General features: G+C 40.1%; 2 protein-coding genes across 4 annotated transcripts; one reads left to right on the top strand and one right to left on the bottom strand.

The window, feature by feature from the left end:
- Positions 1–418: 418 nt before the first annotated feature.
- On the top strand, positions 419–4908 carry LOC132639631 (calcineurin B-like protein 7). Of its 3 annotated transcripts, none has more exons than XM_060356078.1 (9): positions 419–567; positions 2654–2815; positions 3007–3089; positions 3242–3301; positions 3464–3572; positions 3681–3733; positions 3878–3958; positions 4050–4162; positions 4354–4908. In XM_060356078.1, exons 2-9 carry the CDS (start codon positions 2731–2733, stop codon positions 4415–4417), a joined length of 648 nt encoding a protein of 215 aa, XP_060212061.1. In that variant the 5' UTR covers positions 419–567; positions 2654–2730; the 3' UTR covers positions 4418–4908. The 3 variants fall into 3 exon arrangements, with proteins under 3 accessions (XP_060212061.1, XP_060212065.1, XP_060212057.1); XM_060356082.1 differs by lacking the exon at positions 419–567 and adding an exon at positions 1087–1291; XM_060356074.1 differs by lacking the exon at positions 419–567 and adding an exon at positions 1087–1295.
- Positions 4909–4930: 22 nt separating this feature from the next.
- On the bottom strand, positions 4931–7856 carry LOC132639645 (NADH dehydrogenase [ubiquinone] iron-sulfur protein 6, mitochondrial-like). Its single transcript, XM_060356088.1, has 3 exons — positions 7222–7856; positions 6471–6552; positions 4931–6328 (listed from the first exon to the last, which is right to left on the bottom strand). The coding sequence occupies exons 1-3, from the start codon at positions 7237–7239 to the stop codon at positions 6219–6221; spliced, it is 210 nt and encodes a 69-aa protein (XP_060212071.1). The 5' UTR covers positions 7240–7856; the 3' UTR covers positions 4931–6218.
- Between the last annotated feature and the right edge of the window lie 11058 nt (positions 7857–18914).

The following is an 18914-nucleotide window of genomic DNA, read 5'->3' as shown; positions in this document are numbered from 1 at the left end:
CTGAATTTCATCCCAAAAATGCCTTTGAAAATATTGGTCACAAATTTCTAACTTTTTCTTATCTAATCAAACATATTGTGTAGATGGAGGGGGCTATATTTTAATAAGATTAATTATTTTATAGTCCTGTATAAATCGTTTTAAATTTTATATCAGATCCTTCAAGAACTTTTTATAACATTTGAAAAATAAAATACTTTTATAAAATTATAGGATTTTTTTTTTAATTTTTATCCAAATTGTGCGGTTACGTTAGAAGCCAGTTTTACCCCTTTAAGGATGGTTAAAACTTTCTCTATCTCACGTCATACTATTTTGTTCGCTGAAAGCTCATCAACTTTGACTGGACACTTGAAAAGACAATAATAAAATTATGGTGTATTACAACTAGCAACTCTGATTGTACGGCGACTTTTATTACAGCAAAGAAAAAGAAAAGAAAACAAATTTGTATTTTACAAAGTGCAATTTCATATTTATGAAAAGCTCAAATAAATCCAAAGAATGTATATATACACCCACACATACACACGAGCAGCAAAACTTTTGCAGTCTTGCCATTTTCAGGTGACTTTTTCTCTCTCTCCTTTTTTCTAGGAGTGTTTTTCTGCAACTTCGTTATGAAACTTTAAAATCTCTCCTTGGGTTGTCAAGATTTAAACCAAACGTGGGGTTACAAATAAAAAGATGAAATTTTGCGTTCCCATAAATTACGTATTCAGTTTTGATGAGCAATGTAACATGATGGGGTTTCACACAACTCAAGATTTCATCTTTTTCTTTTTTGGCTTTTACATTTTTATCCCATATATAACAAGATCATCATTGGTACCAAAAACTCAATCTTAAAACTTTTTTGTTTTCTTCTGCACTTGGCTTTTTCTTTTCTCCATTATTTGTTACAGAAGTTTCTGGAGCTTAGCACAGGTTCTCTGTTTCTTGGCGTTATTATAGCAGAAACTAAATTATTATTATATATAGACACACACACGCTTCCAAACTTGTACCATTTCCTCTATAATCTTTCCTGTATATAAGGTGCATGCACTGACTGGGAGATTCTTTAATTTCTTGGTTTCATCGAATATATATATATATATATATATATATATTTTGAGGAATTTTACCATTTGATTTCACCTCTATTCTACTCAATACAACTTTGGTTTTTCTATTTGGAAGTGTTTTCTGAAGATTTTAAGCCAAAGTTTTAAAACTAGGCTCTAAGATCGAGGGAAGACAGGGGATCTTTGTAGTTCATTTGGGTTTTAGACTCTTATCTTCTTTCTCTGTAGGTAATCTTGTAATGTAACAAAGTGATTTTTTTCTCTCTTTTGTTATGTTATCTTGGTTTTGTTGCTATAGTATTCTGAGGAAATTTTGTTATATCTATGGCTTCTGTAGTTTAAGAAGTGGACTCTTATCTCATTTAGAGCCTGTTTGGATGGACTTATGTCTATAAGCTGCAGCTTATAAGCTAAAAAAAATAAGTTGGGGTAGTCTAAGAGCCCGTTTGGATTGGCTTACAGCTTAAAGCTGTTTGCAGCTTATAAGCTGAAAAAAATAAGTTGGGGTAGTCCAACTTAATTTTTTTGGCTTATAAGTTGTTTTCAGCTTATAAGCTGCTTTAGATAAACTAAGTCAAATGGGTCCAATTATTTTTTTGAGCTTATTTTAAGCATAAAATGACTTTAAGCTGGCCAGCCAAACACTCAAAAAAGCTGAAAACAGCTTATAAGCCAACTTATAAGCCAATCCAAAAGGGCTCTAACTTAGAACCCGTTTGGATTGGCTTATAAGTTGCTTATTAGCTGTTTTCAGTTTTTTTGAGTGTTTGGCTGACCAGCTTAAAGTCATTTTGTGCTTAAAATAAGCTCAAAAAAATAATTAGGCCCATTTGACTTAGCTTATCTAAAGCCGCTTATAAGCCAAAAAAAATAAGTTAGACTACCCAACTTATTTTTTTTAGCTTATAAGCTGTTTGCAGCTTATAGACATAAGTCCATCCAAACAGGCTCTTATTTTTTTTGGCTTATAAGCTGTTTTTAGCTTATAAGCGGCTTTAGATAAGCTAAGTCAAATGGGCCCAATTATTTTTTTGAGCTTATTTTAAGCACAAAATGACTTTAAGCTGGCCAGCCAAACACTCAAAAAAATTAAAAACAACTAATAAGCAACTTATAAGCCAATCCAAACGGGCTCTTAGAACTCTATATTATCTCCCCTGAAGTTGATTGATAACTAAACAGAGACGTTTAATATTAGCCTAGATCATTATTTGCTACACTTATGGTAAGTGTAAACAAGAATTGATGCCTTGGCCATTGAGTAAAGAATGTTGGGTTGAGTATTTAAGCTGTCATCAATAAACTGTGTGCGCCCATCTTTCATTCTGATGAATATTAAATCAGCCACATAAATTTAATAGGGCATTGTCAATACTTACAATTACGATAGAGCTGGAAAACCTTCTCCATTAGGCAAACACATTTTATATAATTTATTAGCTGAATTACTTAATGATTTTGGAATGGTTGTGAAAATGAAGTTACCTTCTTGATGTTAACTGTTGAATTTCTGCGCTCTTTAGATAGCTGCTTATAAGTCTCTATCTATTTTATTACTGTTAGTGACCTAATCTTAATTGTGGCAGGTGGATCGTTCGATGACTATCTGGATCAATATATTATTTCTAGAATAATCTTTTGCTATTGTTACTACCATCTTCTGATGGGCTGCTTTCACTCAAAAAGAACATCACCCCAATACACACCCGGTTACGAGGAGCCCAATGTGCTTGCTGCTGAGACACCTTGTGAGTATGAATCGTATTAAAAATCTGTCATGTGTTTCACTCAAGTTGAAAGCACAATTTGCTTGTTTCCAATATGCCTTAGAGAAGAAGCAGTAAAGCACCGTTGGAATTCTATAAGATAGAGATCTATACACCTTTTGTCAATAACTTGTTAGTTAGTGCAACTGCTAATCATTTATGAAATGTTGCAGTTACAGTGAGTGAAGTCGAAGCATTATATGAGCTGTTCAAAAGAATAAGCAGCTGCATAATTGATGATGGGCTCATTCATAAGGTATGTCTCTACTGCTTGCAAATAGAAATACATATATCTTTCCGTGTTTTGGATTCTTAAATGTATAATTGATATAGTACTTAACTAGTTGATAAGCCTAAAATGTGTTATGCCTATATCTATTCTAATTCATGCAAAATTGCCATCATCAGGAAGAGTTTCAGCTAGCGATGTTTAGGAACCAAAAAAGGAAGAATCTGTTTGCAGATAGGGTACGTATTTTCAGCCAACTTTTCATTCAAATGCTCCCTATAAATGAATTTTCCCAAAAATCTTGTGCATTACTGGAAATCAACTGCTTCTTCTGTCAATTTCTCTGTTCTGTGTCCATCTGAGGTTGTGGATATCTCATCACGGAGTTTCTTATTATGCAGGTATTTGATCTTTTCGATATTAAGCGCAATGGAGTGATTGAGTTTGGAGAATTTGTCCGATCTCTGGGTATCTTCCACCCTAATGTACCAGTAGCTGATAAAATGGCATGTAGGAACTGAACTTTGCTAGCTTTTATACTATTGATATTCTGCCTTTCACTTATTTCTCATTTTCTCACTTTCTGTTTTCTAATGAAACGCATTAACATCTTTGCAGTTGCATTCAGATTATATGATTTAAGGCACACTGGTTTTATCGAGAGAGAAGAGGTTGGTATTGAAGCTATATATTGCTTTCAAATATGTTCCCTGTCCTGTAGAAAAAGAAAAAATCTGTGGTATTAATTTGACGAGCAAAAGCATGTTAGCGAAAGGTAATAATCTCTATGCAACGTGGATTATTATAATTTGCAGTTGAAAGAGATGGTATTGGCGCTGCTGCATGAATCAGACTTGGTTCTTTCAGATGACGTAGTTGAGATGATTATAGATAAGGTGAAGACTAAACCATCTTATCACTCAATTGTCCATATGTGTAGTCCTTTTTTCTGTTTACTCAAATTCTATCTTTTATCATGTGTGCCAGACGTTTAGTGATGCAGACACAAAGGGTGATGGGAGGATAGATCCAGAAGAGTGGAAGGAATTTGTTTCAAAGAATCCATCTCTTCTAAAGAATATGACACTTCCATATCTGATGTAAGTGTGGCATCAATGAAAACTCAGATAGTTCATTATGCTTTTTAACTATGATTATCTTGTGGTCGGCCCTTCCCTGGCTATGCATAGCGGGAGCTTAGTACATTGGGATACCTTTTTTTCATCTCGAGACACGTAAATTGCTCTTACCTGATACTCCTTATTAATATAGTTGGCCTTGCTTTATTCAGGGATATAACCTTGGCATTCCCCAACTTTGTGGTAAGCTCTGAGGTTGATGATTCAGAAATTTAGACTTGTGCGCCTAAATACAAGTCCGTGAAGGTCATGTTAAACAGGCCTCTTCCGCGCTGGTGTTTTGATGATCCAATTCAATCCAGTGCAAAGGAGTTCAAGAATCAGAAGAACGTCAGGTTTTACAATGATTATTTTGCGATTGGGGCCAACTGGATTTGGCCAAAAGCCCACAGGGAATTTCTCCGATTTAAGAAAAAGGAGATACTAATATTTAAGGGGCACATCATGGCTTCTCGGCCATCTTCATTCGCTTAGTAAGATGATGTTAATTCTTTTCATGGGTTCAAGCTAGGCTGATATATATATATATATATATATATGCTACATAGCATTGTCCGTATTGTAGTTATTCCAAATCCCCCTTCCTTTTTTGTTTTCCAGCTTGTAGGCTAAGATTTTAACATTGGATACTCATTTGTTTGTTCTTTGATCCGGTGTACTGAGAAATGAAATTTATTTTGATATAACATCATTTACTATTCAACTTATTCTCTGAGATTTTCAAGTTCCAGCAATGTCTAATGATGATGCTAAATTGTGGGGCTCCAGGTTTTCCTTCTTTTTGTATGTTCCAAATTCAACTATTTTTTATTGTTAATCCTCTATTATGCAGGGTTAGAGAGGGTGAAAGGGGTTTGCTCATTACTACAGATGGCGTGTCATTGCATACTCCATGCAAATGCGAATGAGTGAAATTAAATAGTTCAACTCAATCATGTTGATGATCCTCCATTGACCCTACTGTTTGTTTTTTCTTTCTGTGAGTTAAATGAAATCCAAGCGTGAGCAATTATATGCTCCGTAGTGTTTCCCAACTCATCAACAAATGCTTAACCTTAGGTAATTGACCTGCAGTCTTGTTCACATTCGTAGTTTGTAGGGCCGCCCCGAGATAATACTACCAATTAGGATGCACCTGGTACTGTAGATGTGGTCCACATACTTTTTGGTGAATCTTGATTATTTGATAATGTCATTAATTATGTTAGGGAGCTGTCATATCAATTATACTCCTAGTTGTTAGACGATCTCTGTCAAGCTTATCGAGCTTGATGGCTTTAGTCCTTAGTCCTTAGTCATTAGTCATTAGTCGGAGCCTACTTTAATGTTGGAGATTAGGTCATGATTTAAATATGTCCTAAGCACCTGTCAGAAATATCTTCAACCAAACTCGTTTTCTGTGCAATTGGTGCTTCTCATATTCAGTCAGGTGATGGAGTATATTTATTTTATATACCACTACAGTACAAGAGGAGAGGGGGTGAATTAAAGTATTTTGAGAGTCTGCAGGGCGTTTTTTCTAGTGCCTTGCCTCAGGTGAATACCAGCAGAGTTCTAGTGTTACCTTCTACAACATTATATATAGTAAGGGGTCGTTTTTTACAACGGTGGGATATCCTAGGATATCTCATGAGATTAGTCATCCCACCTTCTATATGGGACAACTAATTTTACCATTTAGTGTAAAAGTTATCTCCAGATGAGCTAATACCTCAAACTAAACATGATATAAAGTTAATCACAAATCTTATTACGGGAATATTATCCTTATCCCATCCCATGTACCAAACGACCCCCAAGAGTTGTGCATTATAATATCAGTCGTGCTAAAAACAAGCATATACTATGGGCCTATGTCCAAAATAGAGAAATGAACTTGCGAAAAGCATCTGTATACCAGCTTTAAGAAAATTGGATCACACGGGACCCTAATCCTTATTAAGATCAGTAGTACAAAGGATCACAATAAACACAGCTGCTTACATATAAAATGAAGAACACTCTTAATTCAGGAACCCTAACGGTGATGATCTTGAGTATAGCGCAAACCACAGTACTTGCATACAGAAGGCTCAGCCAGATCAAGGCATATATACTCAATTGGATGTCCAAGAGCAGGATTAGTGTCTGTATCAGGAAAAAATTGGAAAAAAAAAAAAACACGTTCAGGCAGGTTGATTTTTAATGGAAGCAGTATAGTTTTAAGCAACTCGCGGACACTTCCAGAAGAAGAAAAAAAAAAAAGGGAACATGGTAGTATTCAGATTACCTCCGCAGGCAGCAATCCTGCCCTCAACCTTAATAGGTGGAACTTCATTGATCAATTCCATGGGAGATTTCTTGCTAGTATCCTACCATTTAATCACCACATAGCAATCAGGAAAAGACAGAGTACATAATAGGAAAAAAATCTTGATGTAATTCTGCATTAACAGTGGCATCTAAAAACAACAGCAACTACGAGGATTCATATATTGGAACCATCTTAAAAACTTTATGTTCCACCAGCCTTTTCTGTTCAGGCTTATTAATTCACTGGTTGACACTGATTAATAGGGAGAGAATTCTTGATGCAATTTTGTATTAAAAGAGGTTTGGTAGAAACAAAAGCAAACGACTAAATGAGCAAACTAGCAGTGCGCCCTGTCAGTTCCCCAGGACCCAAATAACTTAATTTTCTCCCATGAACTATTTGTGTCAATGGATTAGTTCGATCATATCTTGGAACCATCTTAAACCCTATTGATTATATCTATAAAATGTCGCATTTTTATATGATCCCTGACAAGCTTATGAAACTGCATGCATTACACATGATTCATGTCCAAAAATCGACTACATAGTGTCTTAAAATTAGTTTATGTTACCATTTCACAAAAAAAAAAAAGTTGACTACATAGTGCATTTTCTACCACACAAATGGTCACAGAACAGTATGGCGCAGCATGTGGAAAGACAACAAGAGCAGAATCCTTTGAAGAAGAGGAAAGAAATTGGATTCAGGGGAAGAAATTGATTACCACTTGGGCTGCTGGCATGCCTGGCTGTCTCAAAAGCTACTCAAGCAATTTTAAATTGCTGAACTTGACTAGCATTTTGCTAATCTCAGTACAACAGCAACTTGTCTCCATGCTCGTGTACCCCTTTAAATTCTTCTCCCAGAAAATTGGAACTTTTTTTTTTTTATCAAGCCTAGAACATTGTGGCTTAAACACACTTGTCCAAACCAAAATCAATAAACATCTTTATAGTAATTTTCAGCCTTCAGATAGGAGTATATATGAATACACATTAATACATCAGCTTCTCAGACACAACTTTCACTTATCCCCTCGATCCGTCTTTTTTGTCTGTCAGTCCTATCTTTGATCAGCCCCTCCTTGTCATCTACAATACTGTGTTCATATCCTTATTCTCCTGTCTCCAATCTTTCTACTTTTGTCACTCTCCCACTTTCCTATCTCAATCTCATCTTGCCTTTTCCATGATTTCAATATATACTGGCTTTTCAGCTTCCTTCTTTGACATGCAATACAAAATTGAGGTTTCACACTCAGCCACATGAAAAATGTTGAATATTGAGTAGCAAACATAATAATCTTTCGAACTGTAAAAATTGGACATCGCTAATTTGATCTCAAATCAAACTGTTCAATCTCATACCCCCCCCCCCCCCCCCCCCCCCCCCCAGTTGCTATATTTGTGTCAAGTTCAAGCAACGAGATCTTAGGCTAGACTATCTCAAGCAAAGGCCTGACAAAGTAAGGCTTGCCTCAGATTTGTCTTGACTCAACTACCTGCAACCATGTGTATCAAGGTGAATAAAATCTTGTGATCCTCTACTGTTTAGAATCATGTGGTCCTTTGTGAAGCTCTAAGGCACCAGATTTACCTCATTAGGGTTTGAAAATCCTAGTGTAAGATAAACATAACGGGTCAGATGTTAAAGACTCAACATACTCAAAGAAAATCATTAGGGAGAGAAACCACCCTTCTAAGATTTAAACCCAGAGACCATCTATTTAGTATTCCCTCCATCCAATATTTATATGTCCTATTCTGGTAGGACACAACTATAAAGGTAAGAGTCCAAGACTTGCTCATTTAGAGAAGGCATATGATCATGTCAATTAGAAATATTTTGATCAAAATCATGAAGGATATGGCTTTTGGAAGTAAATGGTTGAATTGGATATTCTTATGTACTGTCAGATTCTCTATGTTAATAAATGGTTCCCTTGAGGACTTTTTTCCTTCAAACAGCGGTCTTGGGCAAGGAGATCCCTTTTCTCCTTTCCTTTTCATTTTAAAGATGGAAGGGCTCACTAGTATGCTCAAAGGGCTAGAGCAAATGCAAGTATAAGGTGTTTCAAGTCCTCAGATAGACCAGGATGCAGCCTGGAAATTTCTCATTTGCTGTAAGCAGATGACTCCTTAATTTTATGTGATGCTGATGTTGAACAATTGAGACATATGAGAATGATTGTAACTATGTTTGAAGCAGTGTCAGGTCTCCATGTTAATTGGAGAAAAGCCTTTTTTCACATAAATGAGGTACCTCAGATGCAGATCTTGGCAGCCAATTTGGCATGTGAAATTGGCAACCTGCCAACAACATATCTGGGCTTAGCTTTGGGTGCAAAGATTAAAGCTATGGAGATGTGTGACAAGAGTGTTGGAAAGGTCTGAAAAGAGACTGACCAAGTGAAAAACTCAGTATCTATCACTTGGTGGCAAAGTGGTTCTTGTAATTAGTGTGTCGGATTCCTTACCAACCTATGTGATGTCTCTATTCCCTTTACCAGCTAAGATAGCAAAGAGAATGGATACCCTTTGAAGAAACTTTCTTTGGCAGGTGAATAAAGAAACAAAAGCATTTCCCCTTTTGAATGGGAGAAGGTCATCCAAGCAAAGAACAAGTGGTTTGAGCATAAAAAATATTAGAGAACAAAACAGATCTTTTCTCTTCAAGTGGCTTTAGATAAGTAACAGTGAACAACAAGCTCTATGGAGGAAGGTCATTGAAGTTAAATATGGACAAGCTTCTCAATGGTGTACCAAGAAGGTAGTCTCCACATGCAGTTACCAATTGGAAAGCAATCAATGCCTATGGCTCAGTTTCAGGAAGAATACCCAAATCAAGCTAGGCATTGGAAAGAAGGCTACTTTTTGGGGGTGATAATCGGCTAGGGCGTGGTCCTATAAAAGAACAATATCCTGACATGTTCTTACATGCAACAAATCCTCAGGTCAAAGTGGATGAAGTGGGCGGACAACACGGATGGAATCTGAACTTAAGATAGATGATTGTTAAATGATTGGGAAGTGGATAGAGTAGTTGAGCTTCTGAGCCAACATGATAACTGTTACGCGGCGCCTTCCTGAGACTTCTTGGAAGGGTGACGTAAGGCTAAGCAACCGATGATTCCAAAGTTACTATCTGCCAACCGGGGTCCCCTCCGCACGCTAGACGAGACTGTCAGTGCCGTGCGGGAAAACCAATGTCAAGAGCAAATGAGAGAACAGTAAAGTGAGTGAGAGTGAGAAAGAAAGAGAGCTTGATTGCATTAATGAAAGCTATTACAATGAGAGCAAGCGATGTCGAGGGGAGAGACACCAGTACAGATAATTGATTGCTTGCTTGAAAGTTTTTGATTGCTTGATCCCCCCTAATAATGCTTTAAAAAGAAAAACCAAAGTTACAGGACTAGACATAACTTTGCTAGAGAATCACAACCAAAAATACATAAAGTAAACTACTCTATATTTACAACAAAAGAGACCTAACTAGAGCAGGTCTATGTGCACCCTCAGTCTTGACACTGTCGTGCGTGCACATTTGGGCGCTGGCACTGTAGCAGGGTTGCACTGTCACTGGGCGCTGGGCATGCGTTGGGGCACAGCCAGCATAGCGGCGCTAGCAAGGGACATCGATGGGGTGACATAGGCAGAAGCAACCTTGTCACTTGGCGCATCCGAGACCACGGGGTTGTCCATGGCGCTAGGCACTGAGAGGCTTGCCATGGCGCCATGGGGCGCATCCAAGGGATCATGGGGCATGGCTGGAAAGCCGCCCATGACATTCTCCCCCACTTGAGTTGGTGACTTCCTCGGCGCCTTACTTGCAAGATACTCATCGATCAAGTGCTTGTAAGCTTTGAGGCTGGTGCCCTTCTCCCACGTATTCTCTTATGCGTCACATCCCAGCCATTTCACCAGGAACTCTTGGTGATCTTTCCTCGAGGCATGTATGACACGATCATTGATGATGGCTTCTACTACCCCTCGAATATTAGGTATTGTGAGCTGGCTTCGTGAAGGGTCTTCTGTGTCTTCTCGAAAAGGCTTTAAAAGATTGACATGGAAAACAGGATGAACCTTCCACCAATCTGGGGTATCCACCCGGTATGCTACCTTTCCAATGCACCTCTCAATGGACAGAGGTCCAACGTATTTTTGCAACAGGTGGAGGTCATGGTCCCCTGCAAACAGGTATCCCTTTGGGATCTTCACCATCACCTTGTCCCCAACCTGATATTCCACAAAGCGACGATTCTGATCTGCATGTCTCTTCATTCGCTTTTGCGCCTTCACGAGATAGCTCCGCACTATCTCCGAATTCTTCTTCCATCCCTTCGAGAAGCTAGCTGCTCGTGGAGATTTTGACATATTTGGAGAATTCACAATGTGTGGGAGTAGTGGTTGCTGTCCGGTAACAATTTCAAAAGCGCTCTTGTTTGTGCTAGAGCTCTTTTGTGAATTGAAACACAGTTGAGCTGCATCCAATAGCTTCACCCAATTCTTCTGCGAGCTGGTAACAAAGTGCCGAAGATATTCCTCCAACATGCCATTGAACCGCTTCGTCTGACCATCAGATTGCGGGTGGAAACTTGAGTTGTGACTCAGTTTGGACCCTAGGCACTTAAAGAGCTGAGTCCAAAAGTTGTTAGTGAAGCAAGAGTCGTGATCACTAACGATGTCCTTAGGCAGACCCTAATATTTGACAACATGGGTGAAGAAGAGTCGAGCTGTATCCTCTGCTGATATATACTTAGGGGCCGCAATAAAAGTGGCGTACTTAGAGAACCGATCGACCACAACCAAAATAGTCGTGAGATCTCCAACCTTGGGCAAGCCGGTGATGAAATCCAATGAAACGCTTTCCCAAGGCCTCTTTGGGACAGGTAATGGCTCCAACAGGCCCGCTTGTGTTAAGCGGTCAGACTTGTCTTTCTGGCATACTAGGCAAGTCTTCACATATTGAGCCTCATCGTCTACCATCTGGGGCCAATAATAAGCACGACATAGCAGTGCCATGGTATGTTCCTCTCCTGGGTGTCCTACCCATAGAGTGTCGTGGCATTCCATCAGGAGAGTCCTTCACAGATCCCCTCATTTAGGAACATAAAGACGGTTTCCTTTTGCCTTCAGAAATCCATCGTCTATGTAGAACTTGCGAGTTTTTCCTTGACCTGCTAGGTCGACCAAGTACTGTGTAGAAGGTCCTTGGTGAGGAGGTCCTGGTGGTATCCACCTCACTCCCCCTAAGGGTGGCAAGCAGGCATACCGACGCTAGATCAGCCCTTCGACTTAGTGCATCCGCAACATGATTGGTCTTCCCATTTTGGTATTCCAGATTGAAGTGAAATTCTGCTAGGAGTTCCCGCCACCTGGCTGTCGACCATTTAGCTTTGGCTGGGTCATGAAATGACTTACAGCCGTGTTGTCCGTCTTCACCACGAATGGGGTCCCCAGAAGATAGTGCCTCCAAAATCGTAAGCAATAGACGATAGCCAATAATTCCTTCTCGTGGGCAGCATAACGCCGTTCTGCATCCTTCAGCTTTCGGCTCTCATATGCAACCGGGTGCCCTTCTTGTAGTAAGACTCCACCCAATGCATAGTCAGAGGAATCCGTTTGTACTTCGAACGGTTTGGTCAAGTCAGGCAAGGCCAGTATAGGGCTACTAGACATAGCCACTTTCAGTAATTCGAAGGCTTCTGCTCTCTTTGGCGCCCAATCCCAAGGTGTAATCTTCTTGAGGAGCTCTGTCAGCGGCAATGCAATAAGAGAGTAGTTCTTGACGAACCGTCGATAAAAGTTGCATAGGCCAAGGAACGCCCTCAAGGCATGGATGTCCTTGGGTGGCGGCCAATCTGTGACAGCATGGATCTTTTGCTGGTCCATCTTGATGCGACCCTCTTCGACAACATGTCCGAGAAAGTCAATCGATTTTTGGGCAAAGGAGCATTAGATAACTTCACGTACAACTCATGTTCCCGCAGCCGAGTTAGGACTTTCCTCAGGTGCTCCAGGTGTTCGCCCAGCGTTTTGCTATACACCACAATGTCATCCAAGTATACCACCACAAATTCATCAATGTATTCTCGAAAGACCTGGTTCATCAAAGTGCAAAACGTGGCTGGAGCATTAGTCAAGCCGACGACATGACTAGGAAGTCATACGACCCATATCTTGTCACACATGTCGTCTTGGACTCGTCTCCCTCTGCAATGCGGACTTGCCAATAACCTGTCTTCAGGTCTATTTTGGTGAACACTTTGGCACCGCCCAATCTTTCAAACAAGTCCGCCATTAGTGGTATAGGGTACTTATTCTTCACGGTGATCTTGTTGAGAGCCCGATAGTCAACACAAAGCCTTAGGGTACCATCGTGCTTCTTTTGGAATAGCACAGGTGACCCGTAAGGCGATTTGGAGGGCACAATGATCCCCGTGTCCAGCATCTCCGTCAACTATCTCCGAAGCTTGGTGAGTTCGGGTTGTGACATCCTGTAGGGTGCTCGGGCAGGTGGCTTCGCACCCGACACCAGTTCAATTTCATGGTCGACCATCCGCCTAGGCGGGAGTCGCTTTGGCATGTCCTGCGGCATGACATCCTCAAACTCCTTCATGAACTCCTTCACAAGCGCCGGAATGGGGCCTGAACAACGCTCAATCTCTTCAATGCAAAGGGTAGCCAGAAACGTGGGTTCTTGTCGATGGACCCCCTTCTTCAGCTGCAATGCAGAGATATTTCCTAAGGCCATCTTTACGGTTGTGCACGGGACAATGCAGAGTTTGGCCCCGTTTGCTCCCATCATCAGTAGCACATCCGCGTAGGGTATGGGAATGGTGTTAGTTTGTCTCATGAATTCCAACCCCACTATCAAGTCGAAGTCGTCAATGATTACTACCCGCAGGTCGAATTTGCCTTCATAAGGACCCATTTTTACCGACACTCCTCTAGCTAGTCCACCTACCAATTGTGGAGGTGAGTTGATAGCTTTGACGCGACCCTTACCCTTTCCAACAACTAGGCCAAGGCATTTTACCTCTATTGTGGCCAAATAGTTGTGCGTAGCGCCTGAATCTATCATGGCCTTAATAGGTTTGCCATTTACTCTCAAGTCGACAAACATCAGGGTCTTCTCCTTTCTGGGAGGAGGCCCCTCGCTTGCCTTTGTCTTTCTTTTCTTGTAAGTTGAGCTTGGGTCCTTCTTTTTGCATATGCCGACACTGGTACCCTCTACAGCATCAGAAATGGAACAAACAAGTGCATTGAAGGCACCTATCGGTTCTGTCTGATTCGCATCATCCTCATCGTCGTTTTTCCCATCATCCAGAGTTTGATGGGCATTCATATGTGCCTGTGGGCATTCATTGTTCCAATGTGGTCCGCCGCAATGACGACATCCTGAGGGGGATTTTCTCCCCCGATCATTATTGTGAGACGTAGCACTGTTGCTGCCTGAGGAGGAACCTTTGGGTTTGGCTGCACTACGATCTCTTCCACTTCTGCTGGGGCCACCACTGTGAGATTGGCCCCCTTTGAATCCCCCACGGATTGGTGGTTGAGGTCTATCCTTTCGAGCTTTCACTTGCTAGTCACCAAGGCATTCCGCAGCTTGGATAACTTTGGGCAAGGAATCAACCCTCTGTCTTTGTATTTCCATACGGGCATAGGGCTTCAAGCCTTCCATGAACGTGAAAAGCTTGTCCTTGTCTCCCATGTCCCTTATGTTCAGCATGAGTGCAGAGAACTTGTACACATAATCTCGGACTGACTTCGTTTGCCTGAGTTCCCGAAGCTTCCTCTGTGCGTTATACTCGACGTTCTCGGGGAAGAATTGTAAGCGTATAGCTGCTTTTAGTTCTTCCCATGTCTCAAGATCATCCTCACCCGCCTTAATGGCTTCATATTTTACATGCCACTAGAGTTTGGCATCGCCTTGTAAATACATGGCAGCAATTGCTACCTTCTTGGGCTCTTCCAACTCTCCCACAGCGTCGAAGTACTGCTCGATGTCAAAGATGAAATTTTCTACCTATTTTGCATTTCGAGCACCCTGATAGGGCGTTGGTTCAGGAATATTGAGTTTCTGGGGTGCCGAGGCAATATTTGCCGCGCCCCCAATAGGATTGCCCCTCATCGGAGTAGGCCTTGTAGTGCAGCGTTGACAACGTTGAGCTGATTAGCTAAGTTGACGATGGTTTGCTGCATGGCAGTCATCCTGTCTGCCTCCTGAGTCCTGTGGGCCAGATCCTCATCTCGTTGTGTAGCAGCCGTTTGGGCGGCTGCATATGTATCACCAGTAATATTTACAATGTCTTGTTCGGCCTGCCGCATCCTGCGGTCCAGGCCATCCACTCTTTCAGTCACGGGTCGTAATCTGTTAACCGCAGTTTCCAAAATCAAGAGGCGGTCTCCATGGTTCACCATGGTCAGAAAATGATGACAATAGCAATGTGTTCCCTCATCCGATGTCGAGCCTAAGCTCTGATACCAACTATTACGCGCGCCTTCCTGAGACTTCTTTGAAGGGCGACGTAAGGCTAAGCAATCGATGATTCTAAAGTTACTATCCGCCAACCGGGGTCCCCTCCGCACGCTAGACGAGACAGTCAGTGCCGTGCGGGAAAACCAATGTCAATAGCAAATCAGAGAACAGAAAAGTGAGTGAGAATGAGAAAGAAAGAGAGCTTGATTGCATTAATGAAAGCTATTACAATGAGAGCAAGCGGTGTCGAGGGGGAGAGACACCAATACAGATAATTGATTGCTTGCATGAAAGTTTTTGATTGCTTGATCCCCCCTAATAATGCTTTAAAAAGAAAAACCAAAGTTACAGGACTATACATAACTTTGCTATAGAATCACAACCAAAAATACATAAAGTAAACTACTCTATATTTACAACAAAAGAGACCTAACTAGAGCAGGTCCATGTGCACCCTCGGTCGTGACACTGTTGTGCGCGCAGGGCACAGGGCGCGCGCACACTGTCGTGCGCGCAGGCACTGGGCGCTGTAGCAGGGTTGTACTATCACTGGGCGCTGGGCACGCGTTGGGGCATGGCCAGCATAGGGGCGAGGGACATCGATGGGGTGACATAGGCAGAAGCAACCTTGTCAGTTGGTGCATCCAAGACCACGGGGCGCTAGGCGCTGAGAGGCTTGCCATGGCGCCATGGGGCGCATCCAAAAGGTCATGGGGCATGGCTGGAAAGCCGCCCATGACATAACACACGAGGGATAGCAGACGTGAAGACTCTTAAATATGGAATGGACTAGTACTTCTCAGTAAAATCAGCTTATATGTTTCTAATGAGGTACTACTAGGAAGGCAGGGAATGGCCTGGGAAACAAATTTGGAAGTGTAAATGAACCTTCTAAGATATTATGTTTTGCATGGCTTGTGGCTAGCACATGAAAAGTAAGGAGGAGGGGTTATCAATCGAGTTCCAGATTTTATTTATGTAAAAAGGAGGCTGAAGACAACTCCCATTTGTTCCTACACTGTCCTGTCACAACTCATGAGATAGAGTTATCCCAAAGCTTACAATTGACTTACTGAGATGTTGGTCATGGGGTAGTTTGTGCGTCAACCAGAAGAAATGGTTTTATATTTATATTTAGGGTCTTGCTAACATACTGCATGAAGGTAGTACTTTAGCAATCTCCCCATTTTTGCTTTCTTTTAAATACCCTTATTATTTGCAGCCAACTCATTTAAAATGGGCACATTTTTGTCTTTTACTATAAAATCCCCTTTCTTCTTCACAATTCTCTCGTTTCCTCTTCAATTTTAACATCTTAGTTTCAAATCTCTCATTTGTTCATATTCTTGTCACCTAAATATTCTAAAATTTGATTCTAGATGTCTCTGAACGCGCATTTTTCTTAAATACTAAACAAATAGAAAAGATGGCTGGAGTAAAGAAATAGACTGGAAACGTTGATGGGTTTGCACTTGCTTTACAGATTTCAAGCCATCTCCTTAACTTCAGTTTCCTTCTAGATGGATTGTAAGTTATGTTTTTAAACTGAGATTCTTTCAACCATTAATACCCTTTCAACTTAAGAGCATAAATTTCTTAGCAAATCCAACTTGAAATCATTTGTAACTCCTCGAAGCTACATTGATAAATCAAAATCTAAACCCACTTTAAGATTAAAAAAAAAAAAAAAAAGCAATGTAATATTTTTAGGTAAGAAATAATCTCGCCAGTAGACAAGTTGCAAAACATTTATGATAAGCTCCTTAAAACAAAAGTGCCCATTGATTACATGTGTAACTCCATTGATGTTCTAGTGTAATATCAAGATTGTTCCGAAATATCTAAAACAAAATGCCAGAGAAGAAATGGGATTTAATCAAATAAATCGGGGCATCAAAACTGAAAGACACTTCTAAATTATTAAAGATTATGGCCATGAATCCTTTTACTTGATAGTGAAGATGAATCTGGAAATGGCAGAGAGGGTGGAAGGAAGAGAAGGAGAAGAGAGAGGGAAGAGAAAATGGGTACCAGATGTGCTGGTGTGGTATTATTTATGTTAATATTAAGAGCCCGTTTGGATTGGCTTATAAGTTGGCTTATAAGTTGTTTTCAGCTTTTTTGAGTGTTTGGCTGGCCAGCTTAAAGTCATTTTATGCTTAAAATAAGCTCAAAAAAATAATTGGACCCATTTGACTTAGTTTATCTAAAGCAGCTTATAAGCTGAAAACAGCTTATAAGCCAAAAAAAATAAGTTGGACTACCCCAACTTATTTTTTTCAGCTTATAAGCTGCAAACAGCTTTAAGCTGTAAGCCAATCCAAACGGGCTCTAATATGGTCATAAAATAGTACCTTCATGAAAATAGAAGAACAGAAAAAGTATAGGCAAAAAGTTTTTCTTTTAAGTGGAGCCATTTTCTAACCCAAAATCGAAAGTAGGAAAGCCAACATGGGACCTTCCTTTTCAAAAACTTGCTATGAAAATGTGGTCAGTATTTTCTCATTTCGGGGTTTCTCCTTTCAATTGTATTTCATATATCCTTCAAACTCTGGAGCTTTAAAGACAGCTTCACTATTCTCACTTTCTCTAGGCGCTTATGTTTCGATGGTGGCGCACATGTGGGAAGGGGTGTAATTGTTAGCAAAATAACATTGATAATTCAAAAAATTTATACAATTGTCATTCATATTAAATGGACATTCTACAAGTATTTTTGTATGAAGAGGACAAGTGCAGTAGATGTGGCATCCATTCTTTTGGTCTTGGATAAGTGGCATAAGCCAATTAGCAAATGGCAGAGGACACACGACACTTGTCTGAAGAAGTTATCATAATCAAGCCTATAAATAGGCCTCCATCTCCATCTGAATTACTCACCAAGAGAAACAAGCGAATCATTAGCTAAATTACTACATTCTGTCTCCTTTCCTTCCTCTTCTCATCCTTTCTTTTCTCTTAGCATTCCCCTTTTCTTATTTTTTCTTCTAGATTTGCTGGTTTAAATTATTGTTTTGTTTCTATTTTAAAGGTAGGCTTGTTTAATCCCGGGGAAACAATTCATACTACTGATATAGTTTCTTAGATTGTAGTAGAACAATAACGGGGAAATAAAAAAAAGATAACATTGCAATATTATTTATAAGCGGATACACAAGATGACTTGAGACGGAGGCCTAGTTATTGGCTTGATGATGATAACTTCTTGAGACAAGTGCCATATCTCCTCTGCCATTTATGAATTGCCACTTGTCCTCTTCATACACAAACACTTGTAGAATATCCATTTAATATGAATGACAATTGTATAAATTTTTTGAAATATCAATATTATGTTGCTAATTAACAATCTCTTGGTGCCATGACCTCTTCTTCATTGGCTCTTTAACCATGACATCATATGTTTGTTCAGTTCTTAATTGCAGTATCTACTCCCAGTGCACATATCTTCTTTTGCACAACCTTGAAAGTACCAAAAGCATATTGCAATGAAGATCTGATTTCAGCTCAACAAATATTCTAGCTTAAACTTTACAGATACTCATATGCTTGCATCAACCATAGATTTCTCTTCTAAATCCTTTCAGTCTTTCCATATCACCTGAGCATAAAAGATATCCCACCGTACATGAGCCTGAGTTTGGTTTACATGCAATGCCTACTTCATTTTTTGAATTATCCTGGTACCATAAAAACTAATAGATACTGTTAATCTTCTTTGTTTGTAGCTGTTGGAAACACGAGTGATTTTCCCCGATTCCGAAGTTAGCATCGGCCAAAGATGAATATCCTCGAAGATTCACATATTCTATTGAGTTAATCAAAGTTTTTCTCTCGATCGCATGAAACACATGTTTTCTGTGAGTTCTTTTTTTTGTATTTATAGTTCTTTTTCATTTGTGCTCGTATGTTGGTGGTTCTTGTGATTGACTA

This window comes from Lycium barbarum, chromosome 1 (assembly GCF_019175385.1).
Source record: "Lycium barbarum isolate Lr01 chromosome 1, ASM1917538v2, whole genome shotgun sequence".
NCBI classification, from domain to species: domain Eukaryota; kingdom Viridiplantae; phylum Streptophyta; class Magnoliopsida; order Solanales; family Solanaceae; genus Lycium; species Lycium barbarum.
Note: the sequence above shows the minus strand (reverse complement) of the source record. Positions and strands in the feature narration are given on the sequence as shown.

Excerpts from the sequence above, each read along its gene's own strand:
- LOC132639631 (XM_060356078.1), top strand. The coding sequence starts at position 2,731 with ATGGGCTGCTTTCACTCAAAAAGAACATCACCCCAATACACACCCGGT. Across the intron at positions 2,816-3,006 it reads GCTTGCTGCTGAGACACCTT|TTACAGTGAGTGAAGTCGAA; the intron begins GTGAGTATGAAT and ends GAAATGTTGCAG. Across the intron at positions 3,090-3,241 it reads ATGATGGGCTCATTCATAAG|GAAGAGTTTCAGCTAGCGAT; the intron begins GTATGTCTCTAC and ends TGCCATCATCAG.
- LOC132639645 (XM_060356088.1), bottom strand. Across the intron at positions 6,329-6,470 it reads CAGGATTGCTGCCTGCGGAG|ACACTAATCCTGCTCTTGGA; the intron begins GTAATCTGAATA and ends TTCCTGATACAG.